Genomic DNA, 23,050 nt, shown 5'->3' with positions numbered 1-23,050 from the left:
CTAATTCATGGGAGCAGCAGAGATACAGTTCTTTTAAAATTAGACTGTGCTTATTTGTCTTTATAGATGCCAAAAAAAGAGAAGTTTTAAGTTGTTGGTCATACAATACTTTTTGTAACCAAAATGCTGTTAAAAATGATAGTGTTAGTCACTTAGGAGAAGCTGAATTAATTTATTGAACTTCTTCACTTAACTGCTTTAATTATCAAAACGTCTTTCTTGAAGAAAATCTCTCCAATCTGTTGATTTCGCTCATGGAGTTAGTTGCAAAATCATAGATTTTCAGATAAAATAGTGAGCCTGCTGTAAAACATTTTCACAGAATCTAGTCAGAGCATTTAGGCACTCTGTAACTAAATTGCCGTATCTGGGAAAGCCTATGTTTTGCAAATAGGTATTCTCTGTATAAGCAGCTAAATACATACCTTTGGCAGACCACAAGGATGATGATGCTCATAATCTTTCTAGTCAAAATTCTTTCATGTCAGGAAGACTTTATTGAAGGCTTAATATATGCTGAGTGTTAGATGTTTGTAGTCTGAGCTAGTCATTGCAGGCTCTTCTTATAGTCAGGAGAGAGAAATAAGCCAGAAGAATTGCTTTGGAAATTGGCATTTCTTTCCAGTGATTGTAAAGATAACTGAGGATAAGTAGCTCAGACGTCGTTGTCTGAAAGTTAGGGCAGATGAGTCCACCTTGAGTGTGTAAAATGCTGCATTCAGACAATCATGTTCGTAATTGAGCACTTGAATCTCGGTGTGACCATTCCTCTTTGGAAAATGAGCATGTTGGCAGGGTACCTTTGCTTCAAAATGGTCTTTACAGACGTTTGACTTATCGTGGTGAATAGAGAGGATTTTCCTCCTGCCAGAAATGGGATCTATTAACTGTTTTTGGTTTGCTTGAATTACAGGAGCTAGCCTTACAGCCCAAAGATGACGTTGTGGACAGAGTTAAAATGGAAGACACCTTGAAAAGAAGGTTTTTCTATGATCAAGCCTTTTCTATTTATGGAGGTATGGATTTGAAGAAATATACTTTTAATTCCTTTAGGCTGATGTTCTGGTCTTTCTAGCGGTGTGAAACACAGTACTCTTGCAACGTTACATTAATGCAGCATAAAATAATTGTTTTTAAAGTTGGCTTTAAACTTCCCTGCTTGAGTCTATAAGCCTTTTGAAAGTTCCCCCTTTCTACAGTCTTTGGGTGGGGAGGAGCATCAAATGTTGTCTTTTGCTTTCTGAATGTAAATGAGTGGACTTCAGGTTGCGTGTTCTGAGCATTACTTTGTAGAAGATGGTTTCTTTGCAGAAGGTTAGGGTGTTTTTGCCCTTGAGGGGGTGATCAGCTTATTTCCTTTTAAGCGTTCATCTCTATCCGAGCTTTCCTTGACAAGGTAATGCTCGAAACTACTGTGAACTTTAGAACCTATTACCTTAGTGAACTTTGTCAATGAACTTTATTGAACAGGTGGACAAATGTGGCTGTTAAACTTCAGATAGCTGCTTTGAGGCAGCTTGGGGTGGGCAGCAGCAGCACAGTGGTTACTGCTCTTTCTCCTAAGATAGTAAAATAAATACTCTGGATCGTTTTATTGGCTTTTTCTTCCTTTTCTAATCTTTGTGCCTAAACTGGTGATCAGCAGATATGTTTTATTACTGACAATAACATACTGTTTTGGCTCATGCATTGTCACTTCTGTATTCAGATTCCTCTTTCAGACAGATTGCTCCCACAAAGCTCTCCACAAAATATAATTAATTTGGTGGAGGGCGTGTGGCTTTTACAGTTGTTGGTTGCAGCTATTTATCAGTTCCAGCTTCTACCACTACCTGATGCCCCAGTGTGCTTTGCCACTGAACTATATTGGTTGGTGTATAGGGCAGTGTCTTTCTAGGTGCTTCATAGAGTTTACTTCAGTCTTTATGTAAAAAGCTTTCTACAGTGAGCCACATTCTATATTCCCTTTAGCACAGAGAAGCTGGTGCTTCATACTCAGAAAATGACCTCCGATTAAACCAGCTGATGGAAACAGTGAGAGGGGAGCACACTTCCTCCAAACAATACAGGTTCATACAGTCTTGCACCTCCCACATTTTTTTACCTTTTTTCTCTTTGCAGGTGTCAGTGGTCTGTATGACTTTGGGCCTGTTGGGTGTGCTTTGAAGAACAACATCATCCAGGCATGGAGACAGCACTTTATTCAGGAAGAACAAATCCTGGAGATTGACTGTACCATGCTCACGCCAGAGCCAGTTCTGAAGTAAATACGTGTCTTTTTTTTTTTTTTTAATTGCAGCATGGAATTTCCGGTCATAGTTGATTTATAGACTTCTGTAAAATTACCCACAGGGATCTTCAGACTGGGTCACCCAATTTCATACCCCACTGCAATGCAAAATATAATTAGATATCAGTGCATGGGTCAGTGTGAGAAGCTGTTTTTCCATAAATCAGGGAGAGCAGTGGGACTTGTGTCTGAGAGTCTAATGTCTCCTAGCAGTCCCATTAGGTAAGACATTGACATTATCCCTTCTTGTAAAAGACGACAACGAAAAGGATTAGGTGACTTGCCTAAATCTGGGACACCTGGGTCATGGTTTAGGACGTGTGGCTTGACCGTCCTTCCCTCCTCTGTGGAGGGATGGCAGTACATAGTGTGTTAGTTGAGCTCTGAATGCAAATGATGCTTCTGTAGCCCTGGGGATTGAAGTCCTCTTTTTATCCACAGACCAGGTAGAGGGACCCATCTTCCAGGGTGAGAGCGTAGTTCAGACTCTGGACCCTTTCGCTTCCACATATCTCCGCTAAGACTACTCACAGATTTTCTAAATATGTCAGGTGCTTTTGGACTGAGAGCCTGAGCTGAGTCAACTGCATTACTTTGTACGGGTTGAGGCATAACGGACAGAAGCTTTCATGAATCACTAGTATAAAATAGTGGGAATCTGTCCACCTGAACTACTGGTTATTTGTCACAACTGCATCTTTGTCTTGCTTCAGTCATGATGCAGTTCCTAAAGGCACTGTCATCTTAGTGACACATTTTAAGAATTAGATATATTGATATTTTCTCACAGATCAGATTTTCTGTGAAATGATACTGCTTAATGTGAAACTATAATCTGCATCAAGGCTGAGCCTGCAGTTTGGGCATATAGTTTGAAGAATATAATAATGATCTGTCCACTGGGATTACACAGTACCTGGGGCTGTCTGGTGACAGCTTTCATGTTCTTTTTTTGTATCATCTTTTCTAGGACTTCTGGCCATGTAGACAAGTTTGCTGACTTCATGGTAAAAGATGTGAAAAATGGAGAATGTTTTCGGGCTGATCATCTCTTGAAAGGTTTGGTTTTGTTCCAAGGCTAGCTGGGCTTGGGGATTTCTTACAGTTGCACAAACATGGGGAAAGAGTATCTTTCTCAAGGAAGGCCAGTTGGTATAGCCAGTCTTTCATACATGTGTTTGTAGTTCATTGATCATACCATAGCAAAGATCTCATAAGTTCTCAGTTCCACACAAATGTTGTGTTAGTATCTCAAATGAGGTACAGGATCTCTAGTAAAAATGTAGTTGGGTCCCTTTTTATAAAATCCTGTGTCATCAGGCCATGAAAGATTACTGTGTTGTCTAAGCTAAGGATTCCCTATATAACAAGGTTCCCATTTTCTCAGTTTTCTTGAATTTCAGTTACTTTTTGTTGATAACTGAGAAGTGATTTAATGACAATATAAGGGGACAATATAAGGGGACTTTCCTTATGCACAGGTCGATTATACGGCAGCTGCTGACTTGTATACCTTATAACTTAGCTGACTTATGGGAATGCTAAAGAGACTCCAGGTGTTCTTTAGGTTTGCAAAGTCCTCACACTTCTTTCTGGTTATTGAATAACATTTGTTTAAAAAAAGAACAAAAAAAATCACATGGTGGAATCTTAGAAATAAGAAACATTTTAAAACTTTTTCATGTACAGATCTGTTGTGAAAGGAAGGATTGTTCCAGTTTAGATTTAAGTGGGTTGTGCTTTCTAGTTTTCTAGCCTTTTCCTTGAAAGTATGTAGAACAATCTATACTGGCATTAAAGCTGTCTTCATAATAGTTAGAATTTTTGTTTTATTAAAAATTGCAAAAGAAGCCCATCTTACCTCTGCCTGCTTTGCATACTGAACAGCATCATAAACAGGGTGTCCCTGTCTCTTCTGCAGCCCATTGCTGGTGAACAGCCACCTGCTGTTACTGCCACTAAAAAGTCAGATGGCTTTTTTTTCAAATGAGAGTGGGAAGTCTTGGCATCACTTTCTGCCTTTGTATCTCATGGAGGATGTTGTGCTTTAAAATGGAATGCAGTCTAACCCTACTGTACCAACTCAGTACGTGCCTCTGAGTGCATTTGGATAAAATGAGCCTTGCTGGCTTGGGTTCAGATGTTGCTTTTAATTTCTAGTCTGTGTAGAAAGAAAATAAGGAGAAAGGGACTACAAAGCCATTGCTTGGGTTTAAAGGAATGAGTACTGGAAAGAAACTAGATAAGGACCTGTTCTTTTCCCTGTGGCACACCAGTACAGCGCACTGGTGCAGCTCCTCGGCTGTAGATCAGCACTGCCCTGATGACGTGAGTGGAACTACCGTGATCCACACTGGCAAAACAACTGGTGAACATATACTTACACTTATGCTGGAGGATCCTCCTGATCTGTCAAGCTTTAGACTGGTGTCAGTGATGGGGTTGTAGTATAAACTCACTGCATACTTTTCTTGTTTACAGCTCACCTGTCAAAGCTTATGTCTGACAAGAAGTGCACAGCAGAGAAAAAGGCAGAAATGGAAAATGTTCTTACACAGGTAGGTGCCCGCATGGGGAGATTAATGCTTTTGGGGTGTGTGTTTAACAGGGGAATGGCAGTCCACCAAGTCCAGCGGCAATGTCCCATCTGTGTCTCAGAATGTGCTCAGAAGTCTTTACCCCAGAGATACCTCCTAAATACTGAAAACTTGCTGGTTGACCAACACTGTAAACTTGCTGGTTAATTACATCTCCCTCCTGCTTTTTTGGAGAGTTATGGCTATTATAGTAATGTCTTGGATGTTGGATTGTTAGGGCTGAAGCTCTCTGCTTGGAGCTGGTCTGCTCTCTTCCACTTCACATCTTGGCAAAAAGCCTGTTTCTTCTGAGTCCCCCCTTTACCTTTGTAAATTGCTCACTGAGGGATTATGATACAAAGGAACAGAGACAGATGAGAAGTTTTGTCAGGGTTTTTCTGAATCACCTTTGCACTGAATTGGTATGTTTTAAAGTTGTCTTGGCATTGAAGCACTTGAGATTTGTTCCTCTGTCTGTAGCACACCGCACAGATTTTTCTTGTGTTTACCATGAGAATAGTTGGTCCTTCAGGCTGACAGTCCTGAGCAGCTGTACTGACATTTGCCTTTATTTTTGTATTTGTTTTTCTTACTTTGTTTTTAATGTCTTTTTCCCATGACTTCTAGGATAAATGCTTCCAGAGGCATGCATAGAATGAATGTTTCTTTCTAGAAAGAGCAACGTTTTTTTTCCATTGTGTTACGTCACTGAGCAGCTGTCATTATTTTTTCCACACTACAACACTGAACTTTGACCATCCTTTAGGGGAATCTCTATTAATAAACTCTTTTTATCTCCTGTCTTGAGTTTTCTCTGATATATGAGGGATCGTGATCATGCTAGAAACAGCTCTTTTAAACTTGAGTGTTAAATCATTGCTGTACTGTTCACTATAGATGATTCATGGTACTGAAGTCTAGAAGCTACATTTAAATGTACATGTGCAAAAGGCTAGTACATAAACACACAAAACAGTGCCAGAAATTGCGACTCTTGTGCAGTTAGGTTGCAGTTAGATCTGTGGCTCTACTGCTTGATTCCCATCTTCCAGAGAAAGAGGAAGGTAGGGTCCTGGAATGGGTTGGCATTACCCCACCTGTGAAAGTATCCAGTTGTTACCAAATTGTTTTCAGAGCAAATGGAAGATCTTTCACCAGGAAGCCCAGTGCTGCAGCTTTGCTCTATTTAACTAAAATGCAGAACAGCTCTAAAAAGAGAGCATCTAGTGCATAACTTGAATATTGTGTTTCATGCAGCAGCAGAAAAATAAATGAATGCTGACAAAGCCTGGCAGAAATTTTAGCTTTTTTCTCTTATTGCTGTATTTTTTCATTCCCAATACTGCTCCCTATGTTTTAGCTGAAACTGTTCAAAAGAAGCTACTGGTGGGTGGTGATGCAGTCCCAGTGACTCTTCTGCTTTACACCCACTCGTATGCTCAGTGCTTGTGTTTTTCTCTAGACTTCAGATTTTCTGTCGTATGACTGAGTCGTGGACCTATATTATTAAAATGGTTTTGCAGATGTGCTGTGTATTCTTCTATCACTGGCTTAAGCTTTAGCTTGCTTGAAAATTTAGGTTAAAAGGGAATAGTTTGGGCAGGTGATGCAGAGCTGTGGATTGTGCTCAATAAAATATGAAGAGGACATAATTAATTCATGTTGCCTAGTAATTAAAATAATTCTCCTGTGTTTTGTTATTAGTTGGACAATTATGGCCAGCAGGAACTTGCAGATCTCTTTGTGAACTACAACGTGAAATCACCCATCACTGGAAATGACCTGTCCCCTCCCGTTTCTTTCAATCTGATGTTCAAGACCTCCATTGGGCCTGGAGGAAACATGCCCGGGTAGGTACTAGTTTCATTCTGCTCACACTCTCCCTTCTTCATAGATCACTGAATAAAAATGAAGTCTCAACAGGATTGAAATATACAATTTCTTTTTGAGTAGCCTTCCCCTGCCTTTCAGTCCAAGTCTTATTTGGCAGGTTGGTATTCCTTGTACTCTCAGTGAAAGGGAGGAGAAACAAGGAGCTGTTGCAAGATCTTGAAAGTCCTCGAAGCACCCAGACTGTGGATCACAGCAAGGCCTTACTGATTGTTTCCATAAAGCCAGTTAATGTTGGGTCCCCAGTTGTCAGCAATTTCATGGCTATAGAGAATGTACTTCAGTGTACCTGTTTCAGGATGAAGTTACTTAGTAGGGTGATCCAGCGGTAGCATCATTTACTAGGTGTTTGTAGTTAGTGTGTGAGAATTTAGAGGCTGTTGTCTTGAGTTGGGGTCTCTGAAAGTAAAACTGAGACCTCCATTGAAGAGTGGAGAATATGATTCTTGCATGTGCTCTGGGATGGTATCAGAGATATGCATCATATGTATTCTCCAGTGTAGTACATTAAATAGCCTGAGTAGGCAGTATTCTGTGTGGAAGCATCAAATCACTAGGGGTTGTAGGGGCCTCATACTAAAGCCACTTCACAGTTGGTGTAACAGCAGAGGTGCAGTCATGGTTTGCCTGCAAAATCCACATTTGTAAGCAGCCTCATATAGCTCAGGCCTACATAGGAAAGGCAGAGAGGGTGCATTCCCTGTGGCCTCCTTGATGTCACTGGCCACTGTATTTCATTCAAACACCTTTTTCCGTTCCATGCTTCCGTCTCCAAAGCAGCCAAGCTACCCACTTTACTTTTGGGAGTAACTAGGGAGTCCTGTGTTTGGGCTGCAGCTGATACTTGTTTTTTTCCCCCTCAGTCTATTGCTTCATTGTTTTGTGTCTGGAGATAAAAGACTAGAGAAAAAGTACCACCTTTTAAGTTTTGTAGTAACTGTGTTCTACTTTTCTCACTGTTTTCCACACCCTTTTATGTTCCTGATTTTTCCCTTCCTGCTATCTCCTTTCAGCTATCTGAGGCCAGAAACTGCACAGGGAATATTCCTCAACTTCAAACGTCTTCTGGAGTTTAACCAAGGCAAACTGCCTTTTGCAGCTGCCCAGATTGGAAATTCCTTCAGAAATGAAATCTCACCCCGCTCCGGCCTTATCAGAGTGAGGTACTGCACACTTCCTCTTTTGACATAAGGGTACCTGGGAGCAGGTTGCACCTCCTTTTGTTCCAGTGTTTGTACATGATTTTTTCACTTTAGTGCTTTCTCCTAGAGGACTCCTGATTAATGTGCCCAGTGAGTCTCAGGGTTCATGGGTGAACTCATACAGTTAAGGTTTTAACTGCAGAATTTTATCTAAGCCTGACTGGTGAGAAGTAGGATAGTTGTGTAGTGTGTAGTTGTGTTAGCAACACCTGGTTGAAACTCAGTTTTACTAAGAAAATTTGGCTTCCATCATAATCTAAACAAATCATATTTAAAGGTAGCTGTGTTCTCTACAAGATGTGCAGCTTTGCTTCTTTAATTACGTTCATGTGATTTCCTTTAAAACCGAAATCTGGAATCAAAACGTGATTGACCTTGCAACACTATTTCCTTGGTTTAGTTCTGCAGATTCCACAGTTCTGCAACTTATGACAGAGGAAGTTGTGAGATAACCTGACTCAGGACATGGGTTTGTGTCCCAAAATTAGTCAAGCAGCAAAGCTCAGGGTTGTTGAGAATTAATTTCAAAGCTTTCTATCTCAGGATAAAAGTGATTATTGCATTTCTTTAAGAATAGTCTGTATTTTAACTGAACTGTTCTGAACACGGGTCTCTTCCATTTTATTTGGAACAAGAGCTCTTGTGCAGTCAGCATGGTTCTGCCATACACACAGGCAGAATGTGTTGTAAACTTGGTAATTGATTAATATGGTACCATAAATGTCACTGAGAGGCAGTGGTGTCATTAACACTAAGAGAACTCTGAAATTTTCTCAGTCCTCCTGTTCTCTTGCACATCTGGAAATTAGAACTTTTCTCATTGAAATGCGTTTTCAGTCAAATATAAATTATATGCCTGTGGCACATTTATTGGAGACTGTGTTATTATGCTATCATAGCAAATTACATCCTGATGTCTGTGATTTAAAGTTAATGATTACCTAGAGCTTTTTTAAAGGTTCTTGATAACAAGCTAATTCAATGTAAAGTGATTTCAAGCAATAAGGCCACGAATCAATGTATGAGTGTAGATGTATTAAAGACAAAATTCTTAAATTGGAATGTACACCAAACTGTCACCTCACCTGGCTATTTTGGGCACCTCTGATATGAGATAAGGCTACTGAATTAATCAGAGGGTTAGTCTTTGTTGACCCTGTAGGAAACATATATTTCTAGTATGGGCATAATAGCAGCCTGAAAAAATTCCAGAGAACTTTTGGAAGTATTTCCAAAGGTGGTGTTCCCTGCTCTGAATCAGTGGTGATAACTGTGGCCTGGAGATCTCTAGATGAATTTGTAGAATGTTTAATTAGAAATTTGAAGATGGAACTAAATCCAGTGTCGAGACTGGTTCATGTTCCAGTCTGTACATTATCTTGTCTCTTGGTTTGCATGTTTTTAAACTGCTGACTTCCTTGTGAAAGGCTAAAGCATAATCATTTATTAGAGGGGCTATAGCTGACACATGAAGTATTTACTACACATGCTCATTTGCATTTCTGTCAGGGAATTCACCATGGCAGAAATTGAGCACTTTGTGGATCCCAGTGAGAAAAATCACACCAAGTTTCAGAATGTGGCAGATCTCAACATCCTCCTGTACTCTTCCAAGGCCCAGGTCAGCGGGCAGTCTGCCCATATAATGCGGCTGGGAGATGCTGTTGAACAGGTAATGTTCCTCTTGCAAGCACATGCAGCTTGCTTTTTTGAGTATTGCTCTTAAGGCTAAACTGCAAACTGCCACGTTTGTGCCAGCTGGGGTTTGCTCCCAGATTTAAGAGTCAGTGAATTGGTGTGACTGATATCCAAGCCTGGCTCTTTTTACTGGTAGTGAAAGGCTCCAGGTGGGGCTGGGATAGTGGTTAGTTAAGCTTCACACTCAGCTAACGGGAGGGGAACAGTAAGGAATACTAGTATCTGCCAAAAGCTCAGCAGTGACTGGGAATCTAATACTCAGCTGCTGACCTTCATCAGTATGTGGCTTGCACGTTGGGGTTTCACTACCTGATTCTCCATCCATGCAAGTTACAAATGAGTAAGTTTACCAATCCCCTCTACCTCACCCCCCCCAAAACCCCAAATAAAAATCACCAAAACAAAGCCCTGCCCAAAACATAAACAACAACAAAAAAAAAAACACAAAAGAAGACAACAGCAAAAAGAACCCCCACCACTTCCTGTTGTATTGCAACTGTGAACTGTAGGGTGCAGCTCACAGTGGGGTCCTGAGCCATAACTGCAATTCTCATGCACTGTTGTAATACCAGTGACTGTGCTGTTGTATACAGCCAGGGTATTGTCAAGTAGGTGATCTTCAGAGACAGTGATGAGTTCTAGAGTAATAATAACTTACCATTTAATTCAGATGGAGATATTGCCAGTGGCACTGGGTGAATTGGAAAAGATGTAATAGTTTCAGGGGAGACTTAGTACTTTATTGCAGGCAGCTGCAAGAAGTTCTGTCTGTAATGTGTCAGGCTGTCTGCAGAAGTACAAGAAGTCATGATCTTTGCATCCTTAGGAATTAATGGCTCTGTGTTTTTGTTTTTTTTTTTTTTTTCTTCCTGCTTTTCCTTTTTCCAGGGTGTGATCAATAACTCCGTTCTTGGTTACTTCATTGGCAGAATCTACCTCTTCCTTGTAAAGGTCGGTGTATCCCCAGAGAAGCTGCGCTTCCGACAGCATATGGAGAATGAGATGGCTCATTATGCCTGTGACTGCTGGGATGCAGAGTCCAAAACATCGTATGTAAGTGGCAAAGTGAAACAGCAAGTGTCACTCCCTGTCAGATCTGTTGATAGTGCAGGAAAGGACTCAGTTTTATTTCTTGTTTTTTAAAACTAGGGCTGTGAGTCTGATGTTTCTGTCCAGTCCCACGTTCGTATGAACACATTGCAGTGCAGATATTCTGAATCCAGGACTAAGGGGACAAGTCAGCTCTCTGCAGTGGGCTTGCACAAGTTTATGAACTGTTCATGCTCCTTTGCTGGAAACTTGAAGTTGCCTCAGGACTTTTCACTGTTTGAATTTCATCCAGTGTTAAAGGAAGTCAAGTCCTGGTGCTTTCCAAAGACTTAACCCCTGTGACAACAGTGGAGAGGGCTTTGTTTTGCTGGAGATCTTGTTCCAAGGCAGATTCCTTCCTGCTTGAATTCTTGCTCTTCGTTTTCCACTTCCAAGCTGTGAGAAATGAGTTCACTCCTGCCAGTTCAGACAGCTGGTGCTGGGGGAAAAATTTCTCAAGGATCTTTCTGTCTTCTTGCTGAGTCATTAAGAGCTTTTCAGTTCAGGCCTTGAGTGCTTTGTTTTTATCTTGTATTGTTGGCTGGATTTTGAAAAATGTGTCATTTTTTTTTCTTTAAGGTAAACCAGCAGTAGGTAGCTAGGGGCAAGGTTCTTAGACTCATTTTAGATTTTTCTTGAGAGCTTTCAGCCTCTTCAGTAAGTCTCAGCCAAGTGTTATCAGTTGGAATGATAGTTTCAACAGAAATGTCTTAAAAGGCATAGTAACTAGACTGTATTGATTGTGAATCCATTCCCCTCTTCAGGGTACAGAATCTACTTTTTGGGTTGAATCGAAGTGCAAAAAAAAAAGGTACTTCATTATTCTTCTCTCATGTGTAGTTAAACACATGTTCTTCTGCCTGGTTAGCCTTTCCTAGGAGTCTGGGGTATGTGCAGATTTCTGAAAATATCTAGACAACTTTGGTGGTCTACTTCCAATAAAGGATTGAAAGATTGAAGGGATTTTACTGAGGTCTGTGGGGTTAGCCTGTGACACTGCAGTGACCCTTATATGGGTGGACCCTATCCACAGTCCTGACCAGATTGACAGCCAAACAGGGGTCAGGTCAAGGCTTCAGATGGTTCAGACAGCCTTATTTATGGGTAGGGGGAACCTCCTACAACTTAGAGGGTGAGGAAGTTGTGTGTGGTTGGGGTGTTTTTGTCTGTGTGGGGTATGTGTTTTTCTTTTCTTTCCTCTCTCTTTCTTTTAAGGAGCTGAAACAGTCTTATCATTGGTGATGTTTTGTTACAGATACTTAAAGGAATAGCAGCCAGTAAAATCCTACCAAATTTAAGATTAGAAAAAAATTCACGCGGCTTGGATGAGTGATTTGTCTTCACGTAGAAAAGACCTGCAGAAATGATTGAAGAAATGGTTTCCTCTGAATGTAGATAGCTGACTTCCATAACTCCACAGCCTCTCTTCCCAGCCAGCCCAAAACAGGCTGGACATGTGTGGGCCACTTCATGTAAATAAGATTAATAAACTTTGCAAGCCTTGTCACGGATCATGACTGCACTCATAGAGCAGTATGTCCAACAGCCTCACTCAGAAGTGAAGACAGAAATCCCAGGGGCATGACAAAGCCACTTTGTGAGCTAGACTCACACTCACTCTCACTTAACTCTGACCAAAAATGTTTATACCAACTTGCAGCACTCAGTAGTAAGAAGTTAACTGCTCTGAATGCCTTAAAATCCATTCTATAAAGTTATTACATAAACCTATATTTTGTGTTTTCTGAGAAGTAGCTGTAGTACCCTCATGGTTTAATTTGTGTAAGAATTCCCCAAGAGGTTCCAGAACACCTTAATTTTTCAGGCACAGGGATTTCTTCTGTTCATACACCGTTCCTGACAGCCTGCTATATCGCTGCAGAATGGAAGACCACACAGCATCTGGCTGTGTGTATGTCCATGCTGATGTGACAATGAATGGAAAGCAGCTGATGTGCCTTTTCTTATATGGGATTGTCTTTTGGAAAAGCCAGGTGGTGGTTGTATTTTCTGCAAGTGTTGGAAGACTTAATCAGTTCTCTGTGTGTGAATGATATTTTGAGATTCTTTTTTGCCATACATGCTGAAATGTTGAAAGAAGTGTTTCCCTTGCATATGATCTGTGTCTCACTAGCTCATAAGCCAAGCTTTTGGCCACTCTAATGTGGCTGTTTGCCTGCTGTCTATTCTGTACTCGTGGAGTGGTGAAGCCCTGGAGGCATGCTGTCTTGTGTGCCTATAGCATATGAGTGATAGGACTGTGTGCTCTGGCCCCAGCCCCAAGCTCTTGGCACAGTGCTGTGTTCTGCCAAGCCATGTGGAAAACCTGGCCTTGAACACAGGCACTGGTTAGATAACTGATCGTTTCCTCTGGAAACAAATAGAACCATTCAAATGAAGGAGCAACTAGTGAGAGAGGGCTGCTTATTTTAACAGAGCTAATTATGTAGAAAAAAGAGTCATGGGAGCAGGGAGGGCTTAAGGGTAAATAAACATATTTGATGGTTAAGTGGACAAAAAAGTGAGTTGGTGAAAGCTTCCACTTTTGTTTTTTCAGGGTTGGATTGAGATTGTTGGCTGTGCTGATCGTTCCTGCTATGACCTCTCCTGCCATGCCCGTGCCACCAAAGTTCCTCTTATAGCTGAGAAGCCTCTCAAAGAACCTATATCCTTTCAGAATAAACCAGATTCTCTTGAAGTGAAAAGTGATTTGACAGTGAGATGTCTTGGAGAGCTGTGCAGCTCTATTTTAAATTACATCTGTTAAGTTTAACAGGGAGACCTAGAGCTACAGACCAGCATGACTTTGGGAAGTAACCTGCAGAGAATTGAGCATGGGGGTGACTCAGGTGGGCAAAGGGGATTTACTATTGTACTTGGTGTTTTCTAGCTTAATGCTAGGCTCTGCTTTGATTGTGAAGCATGGTTTAAATGTGAACAAGGGGTTACTCCCAGGTTACTCCATGTCATTCCATGGTTTTGCTGCTAGCTGTACTCGTAAAAAAAGTTGTATTCTTTCAAAATTTTTGACCTTCTGCCCTTCACTACTTTTTATTGTTCCTTTCCTGTCCTGGAGGGAATTTTTAATCCAGTAGCAGGGGAGATTTCTTTGTGTTGTGTGGCAATTAGCTTTGACATAGCAAAAGAACCAGGCCCTGCTTTCTGTCATCTCAAACTCCTTAACTGCCTTGTACAGAACAGTCAACGTTGTTCAGTTTGAGGCAAATAAGGGAGCCATTGGCAAAGCTTATAAGAAGGATGCAAAGGTGGTGATGGAATACCTTTCCGTGTGTGATGAGTGTTACATCACTGAGATGGAGCAGCTGCTCAACGAGAAAGGGTGAGCTGGCTGTGTGTGCGTGGGACCCTTCTCTGACATCTCCGATGAGGGTTCCCAAAGTGCTGGTGGATTAATTTGAGCCACCAGAAAACGGCTTCCTCCTGAGAGTAGGATGGGTGGATCATCTGAAATGTTTTAGTGCTGTCCCTTCTGCCAAGTAATTGCTGGCCATCCATCAACATATCTCTTGATATATGCACATAAATGTGTAATGATGGTATTCAAATATTTGTTTATTTGCATGGGAATGAGATTCTGGCTTTAATAGGATTATCCCATAAAAGAGATACCTCAGTGAAATGCGATGTGTTTACCAGCTTTCCTACTCTGGTTTGAGAGTTGACAGGGTTGATGGATGGTTTTGAACTTAATGTTAATATTAATCAAATAATTCTCTGAACAAAATAGTTAAATGAGAACCAAAACTTGTGTGAGTATCTTCCGATGTTTAGTGACATGCTTTAGGATTTGTTACAACCTTTGCCTTATTGGGGCAGCAGTTTGTATGTCTTTCCTTGACCTGTCTGCCTGTATTCCGAACACATGCAGGAACTGAAAATCTAAGAGATATCTACAGTTGTCAAATTTGACTGAAGCAGTCAAACAGCTGTATATGTTATGTGAAGGCTAATTGTGCAACAATAACAAATAAACTTCATTGCAAACAGGAAATGATTCAAGGTGTAGGATCAATGCATACATTCTAGGTAACACTTAGCTTTTTTTTTTTCCCCTGAGCTGAGATTTCTTTCTTTTACATTTCTGTGAATGTGAAAGTGTAGAAAAAAACAGTAGCACTCAAGATGGAGAGAGAAGCTATTGCAGGATATGTGTACACAGAAGAAAGTAAACTTAGTTCATTCATAATCCCACTGAAATGATTCAATAGATGAGTTATAAGCAGTATCCCAGGTTGAATTCATAGTGGGCTATGAGTTGTGGCTGTTGTTTAAATTCAGCATCCAGTTGTAGCTGTATTCACAGCAAAGCCTTTATAAACTTCAGCCCATTTGGTATTGGGTCCAAATGCAGGTGATTAGCCACAAACTTTTCTTAAACATGTTGGATTTTGTATTATTCTGATCTGAACACTTCAGCAGGGAGAGTACCATTGCTGGAGTACACGTTGACAGTGTCAGGGTGTTGGGCCTGCCTTTCATGTGACCATATGTATATAAATTAATCTTGTGAAGCACTCAGGTTTACAGCAGCAATTTTCTGTTAGGACACATAATAATAAAGATATTTGCTTCCTGTGAGTGGGATAGGTCAATACAGCCTAAATTCTCCTTGGCAAGGAGTGTGCGCTAGTTGGAAGTTAGCAAGGAGCAAGAGAAAGTAGTTAAAGGACCATATCAAAAGCTTTAGAAATAACTATGCTGTATCTTCCCCTTTGGTATCTGTGAAAATGCAGGGTATTTTCTGACACGAGTCAGTTTTTGTGAGAAGTCCATGTACTCGACAAGATGTACAGTCTGCAGCAAGTGCCTGTTTTGTGTGCCTCCCTTTTTTTCTTTTGCTGTATGTGCTTCATCCTGAGATTCTTCCATTTCCGAACTGAGTTTGCTTAGGGCTCTTAACCACAACTAAGTTCACAGTGATTATGAAAGTGGTTGTTTTTAATGTAGATGGAGTAATTTTATTATTAACAGAAATTTCTTTTAATGGGTATGCCACATGTTTCTTTGATCTCTGGGGGTTTGCCCTGGCTTCTGTCACCCCACTCTTAAAGTCAACTAACTGACCAATGCAATTAAGGAAGTAAAAGCTACAGCAATAAACAAACAAGTTATAAGTGACTTATTTTTTCTTTGCAGGGAATTCACTGTTGAAACTGAAGGGAAAACTTTTAAATTAACAACGGACATGGTTACTGTGAAGAGATTTCAGAAAACATTACATGGTAAATTTTATCTTTGTTGTTTGATCATCAAAAATAAGAGGCAGATCAGGATACATTTTGAATGTGAACTTGACTAGTTGCATTGTCCTGTTAGTGCTGTACCATGGCACAGGAAAAATGCCATATGTTATTTCCTCGAAATTTGGTAATTTAAGAGACTTCGAAAGCTTTCACACAGCAGTGGGATTTCAGCAACCATTGATGCATGCCTCTCTGCCTGCTTCTCACCTGGTCTGCTCAGTAACTCATTTAATAGACTTTGAGTGGCATATTATTATATTCATGCTGCTTCAGTTGCTTGCTCTGGGATTTGTAAGGTTCCATGTAAGTGATGGAGGAGCTGCAGAAAGTGCACCAGCTTTGGAAGCTTTGATCTTCAAGTCCATTACAGTGCAGCAGATGTGGCAGTCTTTTGGTAGGGCTAGGGGCAGATCTCTGCGCTCAGAGCTCCTGTTGTCACTCTGCTGCCTAGAGCCGAGTCTTCTGGCATCTGCCAGCTCGCCAGGCTGCCGTCCTGACCAGACTCTTTAAGCTGACAAGTCCAGTCAGTTCCTCTGGTAGTCGATAATCACATCAGCTTTGGTCAGTGACTGCTTCTCCATAGAGTTGTTGTCCTGATACGGGAAATGGGGCTAGAAGGTAACTTTCCAAAATGCATGGATTTAGTTCCTCAAAGAAGTCTTGTCTTTCCAGCCAGCTCTGTAAGCGCCTCACCCAAGGTCGTTTGGGAAGTCTTTGACAGAGCTGGAGACTGAGGTAGATTTTTCCCCAGTTCATATTGTAACTAGTGGATCATCCTGCCCAGGGTTGAGAACATGATAAATGCTTCTAGGAATGAGTAGATCAACTTGTAGCATGTGCAGAATGTATTTGTTCTTGCAGCTGCGGAGCCTTTGAGTTGTTCAGGTGTCTTTCAGTAAGCGTGTGCTGACTTTGCCTTTATCGGTTCAAAGAAGGAATCAGAGTTGTAACTGTTAGTGACTGTGGTATTGCTGGGACCAGCAAGTAGAACTGCTTTAAATTTGACCATTTGTCAGTTTGGCTGCTGTCTGCAAGCAGAAGGCAAAGCTTGTAGTTTTCTTCTCTCTTGTCTTGAAAACTGGCTGATCGATGCATAAATAAAACAAGACCTTTTGGAAGGTAAAGTCCCACCCTAGGTTGGGTGTTTAATTGAGCACTGGCTCTTTAGGCACATAGAGTGGGAAGCAAGTCAGGGTGGATTGCTGGAGAGCTGGATGCTACCCTTGGTTTTCAAAAGCAGCTGATGTCTATAACTGTTGTTTCTTCTCCAGTAACTATCTGAGCTCTTTCTAAAAAGCTGCACTGTCTGAGCAGAACAGCTGTCCACTGAGCTCCTTTCATACAGAGGAGAGAAGGAGGAAAAAGTCTCTCTTGCAGACATGTAGCAAGGACTGGAGAGAATGACGGGTATATAATAACATAACACATCACGTCTTCTGAGAGCTTTTGCAAACATTTACTAGTTGGTCCTTGTTCACTCCCATTCTTGTGATACATTGCAGGGAGGTGGAGAACAGGGAGAGGAGCAGCACTGAACCAGGCAGCTGAATGGCTCAAGAGTACAGAGAGAGTCTTTGCTGGAATTGGAGCTTCAGATCCAACTCAATGCTTCTTTGCTCAGCTTGCTGGATGCTGGGGCAGTGTCTGTACATTCAACTGAAGTGGGCCAGGGACTGAGCATTGCCCTGCCATCACCCAGGCTGCTTAATTGCTAGCCTGTTCCCTGGCAGAGTTTTTGGTCTGTGACAGATAGCACTCTCGCAGACAATGCCTGGACAGTTTATGGCTCAGTGTGGAGCAGGGACTGTTCCCAGTGAACAGTTTGGATGAGGTATCACTGTTGTCAAGTGGAAGAGGGTATATCTCTGTGGATGCAAGTTGTGCTGTGCTGTTTGCTCTTAGGGCCAGAGAAGGGACCCTGGCTTGTGTTTTACAGCCTAAATACATTCTGCACATGGATTAAGTCCAAATCTCCACCTCAGGTATTTGTATTTAGAGCAGAAAATTTTAATCTTTTATTTCCATTTCCTCAGCTGCATGTAATCAGAACTTCTGAGCAGAAAGGCAGCCTCAGTAAATAGATCTTCTTTTGTGTATGAATTATTTTTTAATGATGACATGGGTTCTTTTGTGTTCCAGTGGAAGAAATCGTCCCAAATGTAATTGAACCATCATTTGGTATTGGGAGGATCATGTACACAGTGTTTGAACACACATTCCACATTCGGGACGGAGATGAGCAGAGAACGGTGAGCTTTCCTGTGGCTGAGCCTCAGCTTAAACCAGCTGCAAGCATTTGACTTTTCCTGATATCCAGGGGAAGGGCTAAAATAAGACTGCACTTTACAGAGTAGAGATGGGAAAATCCAGGTGGGTTGTTGAATCGCTGTTTTTGCCAGCATATGTGTTATTTATACGTGTGCACTGAGAGCATTCTGGAGCTGTGTCTGCATGAGGCTCTCACTGTATTACTGGCAAGGGGCGAGAAATTCCTCCTTTTGGATTCACACTTGGCAATGTCCCATTGCTCAGAGAAAGGCATCTCTTCAGTGTTTTATTTTCTCTCTGCTGCTTTTCCTGGAATCATAGTTCTGTGTAGCAAGACTGTTTCCTCAGTTCCCCATGAAATTCAGCCTTCTCTTATTCTGGGTACCCCTAAGTCTGGTCCTGAAACTTGCTGTAGCAGGGGCCAGAGGGAAGTGTGTGTTAACATACAGAGCACCAGCCTGTTTCAGCCAGTGTCCAAACTGATGCTCTGCACCACTGCTGGTGGCCCATGGGAAGCTGGCTGTAAACTTCATGCTGGTTCCTGTTCATTATTTCTGACTGTGTTCATAAAAAAGAACAACAGCACTCCTTAGTGTCTCCAGTTACAGTTATGAGTGGGAGGAACAGGGTTTGGGAGCCAAAAATTAGGACACAGTTGTCTTTCAATCACAAACTGCTCATGAAGTCTAAAATATTGTAGTTATCTTCTAAGTACCCATATACTTTCTGTGTAGCCTAGGCTGCTCTGTTTTGTGGTTTGTCTCCGTTACGTTACTTCTGTACCCTTACACAAGCCTTGCTGATTGACAGGAAAGAATTTTTTTTCCCCAACCCCCTTTTGACACTTTTTTTCTTTTCTGAGTGTGTCTGTGGAGGATTCTGGAAACCTTAGAGCTGTATGTGCTCCATGTGTGTGCAGAGTCTCTGTGGGAATCACAGGAAGATGATTGTGAGAACTTTTCCCTTTAGACTCTGCATAAGACTGAATCTCCTGGAAAGATCCCTTTACCTTTCATTTTTCTGTAATTCAGATGAGGTTCATTTTCTTCAGGGAGGGCTGTGGTAGACCTCTTCTGGTGGGAGGTAATGTTTGGCTGTTGGAAGGGAAGAGGGAGTGGAGAACAGTTAAAGAAAACCTTGCTTCAGCAGTGTGAGGTGTTACGGCTGGGGCCCTGAGTGCTAATGGCTTACAGAAGGCCAGTGACTCCCCTGGAACAGTCACCCTGCCTCCAACCTCAGTCAGGGCTTATTCTCACCTCCTAAGAACATGGTGTAACCATTAAACTTGTATTTATTTGTGCTTTCCTTTTTTCCTTAGTTCTTCAGCTTCCCAGCTGTTGTAGCACCGTTCAAGTGCTCCGTTCTTCCTCTAAGCCAGAATCAGGAATTCATGCCTTTTGTCAAGGAATTATGTAAGTGTATTAAGCACTGTGGATTTGATGGAGACGTGCACTGGGAAGAGAGGTTTCTTCCTCAGTGCTACAGGGAGAAAATAGCATTGGGATCATGTGGCGCTCTAGTGTGCAGTGGGAGAGCCATCAAATTAAAACAACTGTGTTGGTTGGTATCAGTCAGCTTTGGCTATCTATCAAACTCTTCAGTCTGGACTCAAACCCAACTCCCTGCCCTTCCCCATGATGGTTTTCAGTGTAAAAGACATTTCTTTTTTCCCTTCTGTGTCAAAAAGAAATCTTCCTGTTGCATAGAAAAAGTTATCAGGAGCAGTGGGGTTTTGATTTCTTTTTGGGTTTGGGTTTTGTTTTTTTTTTTTAATAACCTTATTTTCTTTGTTTTTGTTAGCCAGCTAATTTACTAAATTTGTCCTAGTGCTGCTGGGCCTCCAAACATTCTGTCAGAATAACCAGGTGTACCATCTAAAAGTGAATAGGTAGGTGAAGGATAGAACATTGGCTGCAAGTCAGTGCCTTTGGATGTTGGCATCAGTTCTGCCTGGGACCTCACCTCCTCATGCTGGACATGCCCCTGCACACATGTAAGGCTAGCGTGTTTTTGGGTTAAAGCAGAGCTGTGGGACTGTAATGGCAGGTTGTAGAAGTCAGTGACTGTTCTTTGGGTAAGAGTTGAGCAATACAATGTAGAGAGCTGTGAGAGTAGAGATAGACTTGTGGGATGGGTTCGAGCTTCTAGTCTTGGCAGGGACTGGAACGTTGGATCCTCTATCAAAATAAAAATGATGGTCTGTGATGCTGCTTGAAACCAGGATGCACGGTGCCTCACTTCAGGTAGTGCCATGAGGATATGGGAGGCCTCTGCTAGGATCGTGTTGCCTGCTGAGTATGTAATGACTCCTGATGATCCCCCCCTTGTCTACTCCTTGCAGCTGAAGCACTCACCAGGAACGGCATCTCTCACAAGGTGGATGATTCTTCTGGATCCATCGGCCGGCGTTATGCCAGGACTGATGAGATCGGCGTGGCCTTCGGGATCACAATTGACTTTGACACCGTTAACCGGACGCCTCACACCGCCACCCTGAGAGACCGCGACTCGATGCGCCAGATCCGAGCCGAGGTAAAGGGCAGGCAGACGGGTTGGGCTGCTGACAGAGCTGAGTCTGTTTCTTACAGGCTAGGGGAGAGCATTAGCTGCTGTTTCTGATCCAGCAATGACTCGGGTCTATGTGGGAGCTGCTTCCAGCTCCCGTAGGCAATTTAGCTATTCTAAGAAATCCCTGGGGAAGAGATACTGGTCAAACAGAAAATGCCAGCCCTCCTGCTAAAGTGAGGATAAGCTTTTGTTTTTCTTGGATGTAGAGGTGTTGATCTTACTTGGAAGCCATGCCTTGTGCCAATTGCACTGCTCTTTAGAATGCCTCTTTCTGACTGACGGCTGATGAGTAAATGTGTTTGCTGGGTTGGGTCTCACCTTCAAAGGCATGGTTCCTCTGAATCCACAGACAGCAAAAGGCAGAAGATATTTGCCTGCTACAGGCTGGCTAGCAGAGCACAGCTTAGACATGACTCCTTAAAGCTTGCTTCCTGCTGGTGTCGCCTGTGCAGCACCAGAGGATCTGGTGAACCATTGCCCAAAAGCCACGCCTGCTGTAAGCACGCTCTGCTAGTACGGCCATAATAGACAAATAGCAAAGCTCCCCATGGTGATCTCATAGTCTGCAAGCAAAACCTGCTCAGAGCTGTGGATGCGTAGTATTGGCATCTCTTGTCATGCCCTTTTCTCCCTGGCCACCACCAGGAACAGTTTGGCTCCTGTAGGAGGAGAAGTTCGTGCTCACCTCCAAGGCTGAGTTCTAGCTCTGCTCTGTACAGAAACACCTGTACTGCTTGAGGCTACTGAGCTGGCTATGGGTTTGGTTCTGTGTAAGGGGCAGTGCCAGTTCCTCAGGGCCACCCATCTGTCTCTGTATCACCTGGGTCACCTCTCACTGCTGAGCAGCAGAAATGAAATTTTGATATGATCCCCTCCCTGGCAGTGTTCAGGGCCAGGTTGGACGGGGCTTTGACCAACTAGTCTAGTGGAAGGTGTCCCTGCCCCTCACAGGGCGGTTGAACTAGATGATCTTTAAGGTCCCTTTTAACTCAAACCAGTCTATGATTCCTTCAATTTCTGCAAATTTTCTAGTTTTTTCTAGCTGATCCTTTGCACAATGGTAGCGTGCTATGAGGAACAAAGAAAAGGCAACTGGCAGCTGCTTTTGTGCTGGTCTTACAGTAAAGAGGACCTGGCTAAATCATGGATTACAGCATCTTTTGGATGTGTGTATTGGTTTCTTTCCCTTTCAAAACTGCAATATAACAGTACCAGGGATGAACGTTGCTGTGGGTCCACTATGGTGACAGTTGCATTTCCCTCATGGGTCACCCTGAATAACTGAGCAGTCTTTGCTGAAATGGCACAGACTGTGATTTAAGATGTCCTCTTAGTTAATGGTTTTCCTCTCCAAAAATGATCTTGCAGGAAGATACCTTGCACCTGTTCTGTTGCTGATGTAAATATTACCCATGTTCCCCAAGTATCCAACAGAGCAACTTGATTCCGATGACTTTGCGTTTCATATGTCTTTGTGACTTTGCCTGCAGATCTCTGAACTTCCTGCCATCATTCGTGACCTGGCGAACGGTTATCTAACTTGGGCTGACGTTGAGGCAAAGTATCCACAATTTGAGGGACAAGAGACTGGCAAAAAGGACACAATAGAGGAATAAAGAAAAGGACCAGAAGTAAAATCCTGTCAAATGTCCACTTTTTACTGTTCATGTTAATATGACATAAACTTACTGTGTATTATTCAAAGCTGCATTGTTTGTGCACACAGGGACTATTGTTTTCTTTTCTTCTCAATTGCTGCCCGAATTTAATTTCAAAAACTAAAATAATTGCAGTCCAAGTTAAAGGTATTATGAATAAAAATGCCATTATATATGCTTGCTTCTCTGTGCTTATGCAGCCTTGTACTTTCTTCAGAGATGTCTTCTTTTTTTTTGTGGTGGTTACGGGTTTTTGTGGGTGTTAAAGGTTTATTACAGCCCCTCAAGAATGCAGGGACCATACATCCTTTCATCTGGATTCAGATCACCTTGGACTCTTGTGCAAGATGGTACTCGTTGCTTGGCCTCGTGTTTGTGAAGGGCTGATGAAGGTGTCAGTCCTCCTTTCACCATTGCGCAGTGCTTCAAGCAGCTGCTTTAAGAGATGGGTTCAGTGCTTTCTTCTGTCTGCAGGTGTTTAATACCTGCTTCTGCAGAATTGGGAGCATTTGCATGCAGGAGAAGAGAGGGGATGGAAAATCCTGTT

At 42.2% G+C, this 23,050-nt stretch overlaps 1 protein-coding gene across 1 annotated transcript in view; it reads left to right on the top strand.

Annotated features, from left to right (window-relative positions):
• Positions 1-22,694, top strand: part of GARS1 (glycyl-tRNA synthetase 1) — a 28,648-nt gene extending 5,954 nt beyond the window's left edge. Inside the window, exons 3-17 of the mRNA XM_074899840.1 lie at positions 914-1,016; positions 2,122-2,263; positions 3,261-3,349; positions 4,772-4,848; positions 6,571-6,716; positions 7,770-7,919; positions 9,468-9,630; positions 10,545-10,709; positions 13,303-13,410; positions 13,940-14,085; positions 15,903-15,988; positions 18,149-18,258; positions 19,596-19,689; positions 20,619-20,809; positions 22,336-22,694. Of these exons, the coding sequence (XP_074755941.1) occupies positions 914-1,016; positions 2,122-2,263; positions 3,261-3,349; positions 4,772-4,848; positions 6,571-6,716; positions 7,770-7,919; positions 9,468-9,630; positions 10,545-10,709; positions 13,303-13,410; positions 13,940-14,085; positions 15,903-15,988; positions 18,149-18,258; positions 19,596-19,689; positions 20,619-20,809; positions 22,336-22,461 (1,896 nt within the window). The 3' untranslated portion in view covers positions 22,462-22,694. The remainder of the gene's footprint in view (positions 1-913; positions 1,017-2,121; positions 2,264-3,260; positions 3,350-4,771; positions 4,849-6,570; positions 6,717-7,769; positions 7,920-9,467; positions 9,631-10,544; positions 10,710-13,302; positions 13,411-13,939; positions 14,086-15,902; positions 15,989-18,148; positions 18,259-19,595; positions 19,690-20,618; positions 20,810-22,335) is intronic.
• Positions 22,695-23,050: the final 356 nt, after the last annotated feature.

Source organism: Athene noctua, chromosome 2 (genome assembly GCF_965140245.1).
Source record: "Athene noctua chromosome 2, bAthNoc1.hap1.1, whole genome shotgun sequence".
NCBI classification, from domain to species: Eukaryota; Metazoa; Chordata; class Aves; order Strigiformes; family Strigidae; genus Athene; species Athene noctua.
Note: the sequence above shows the minus strand (reverse complement) of the source record. Positions and strands in the feature narration are given on the sequence as shown.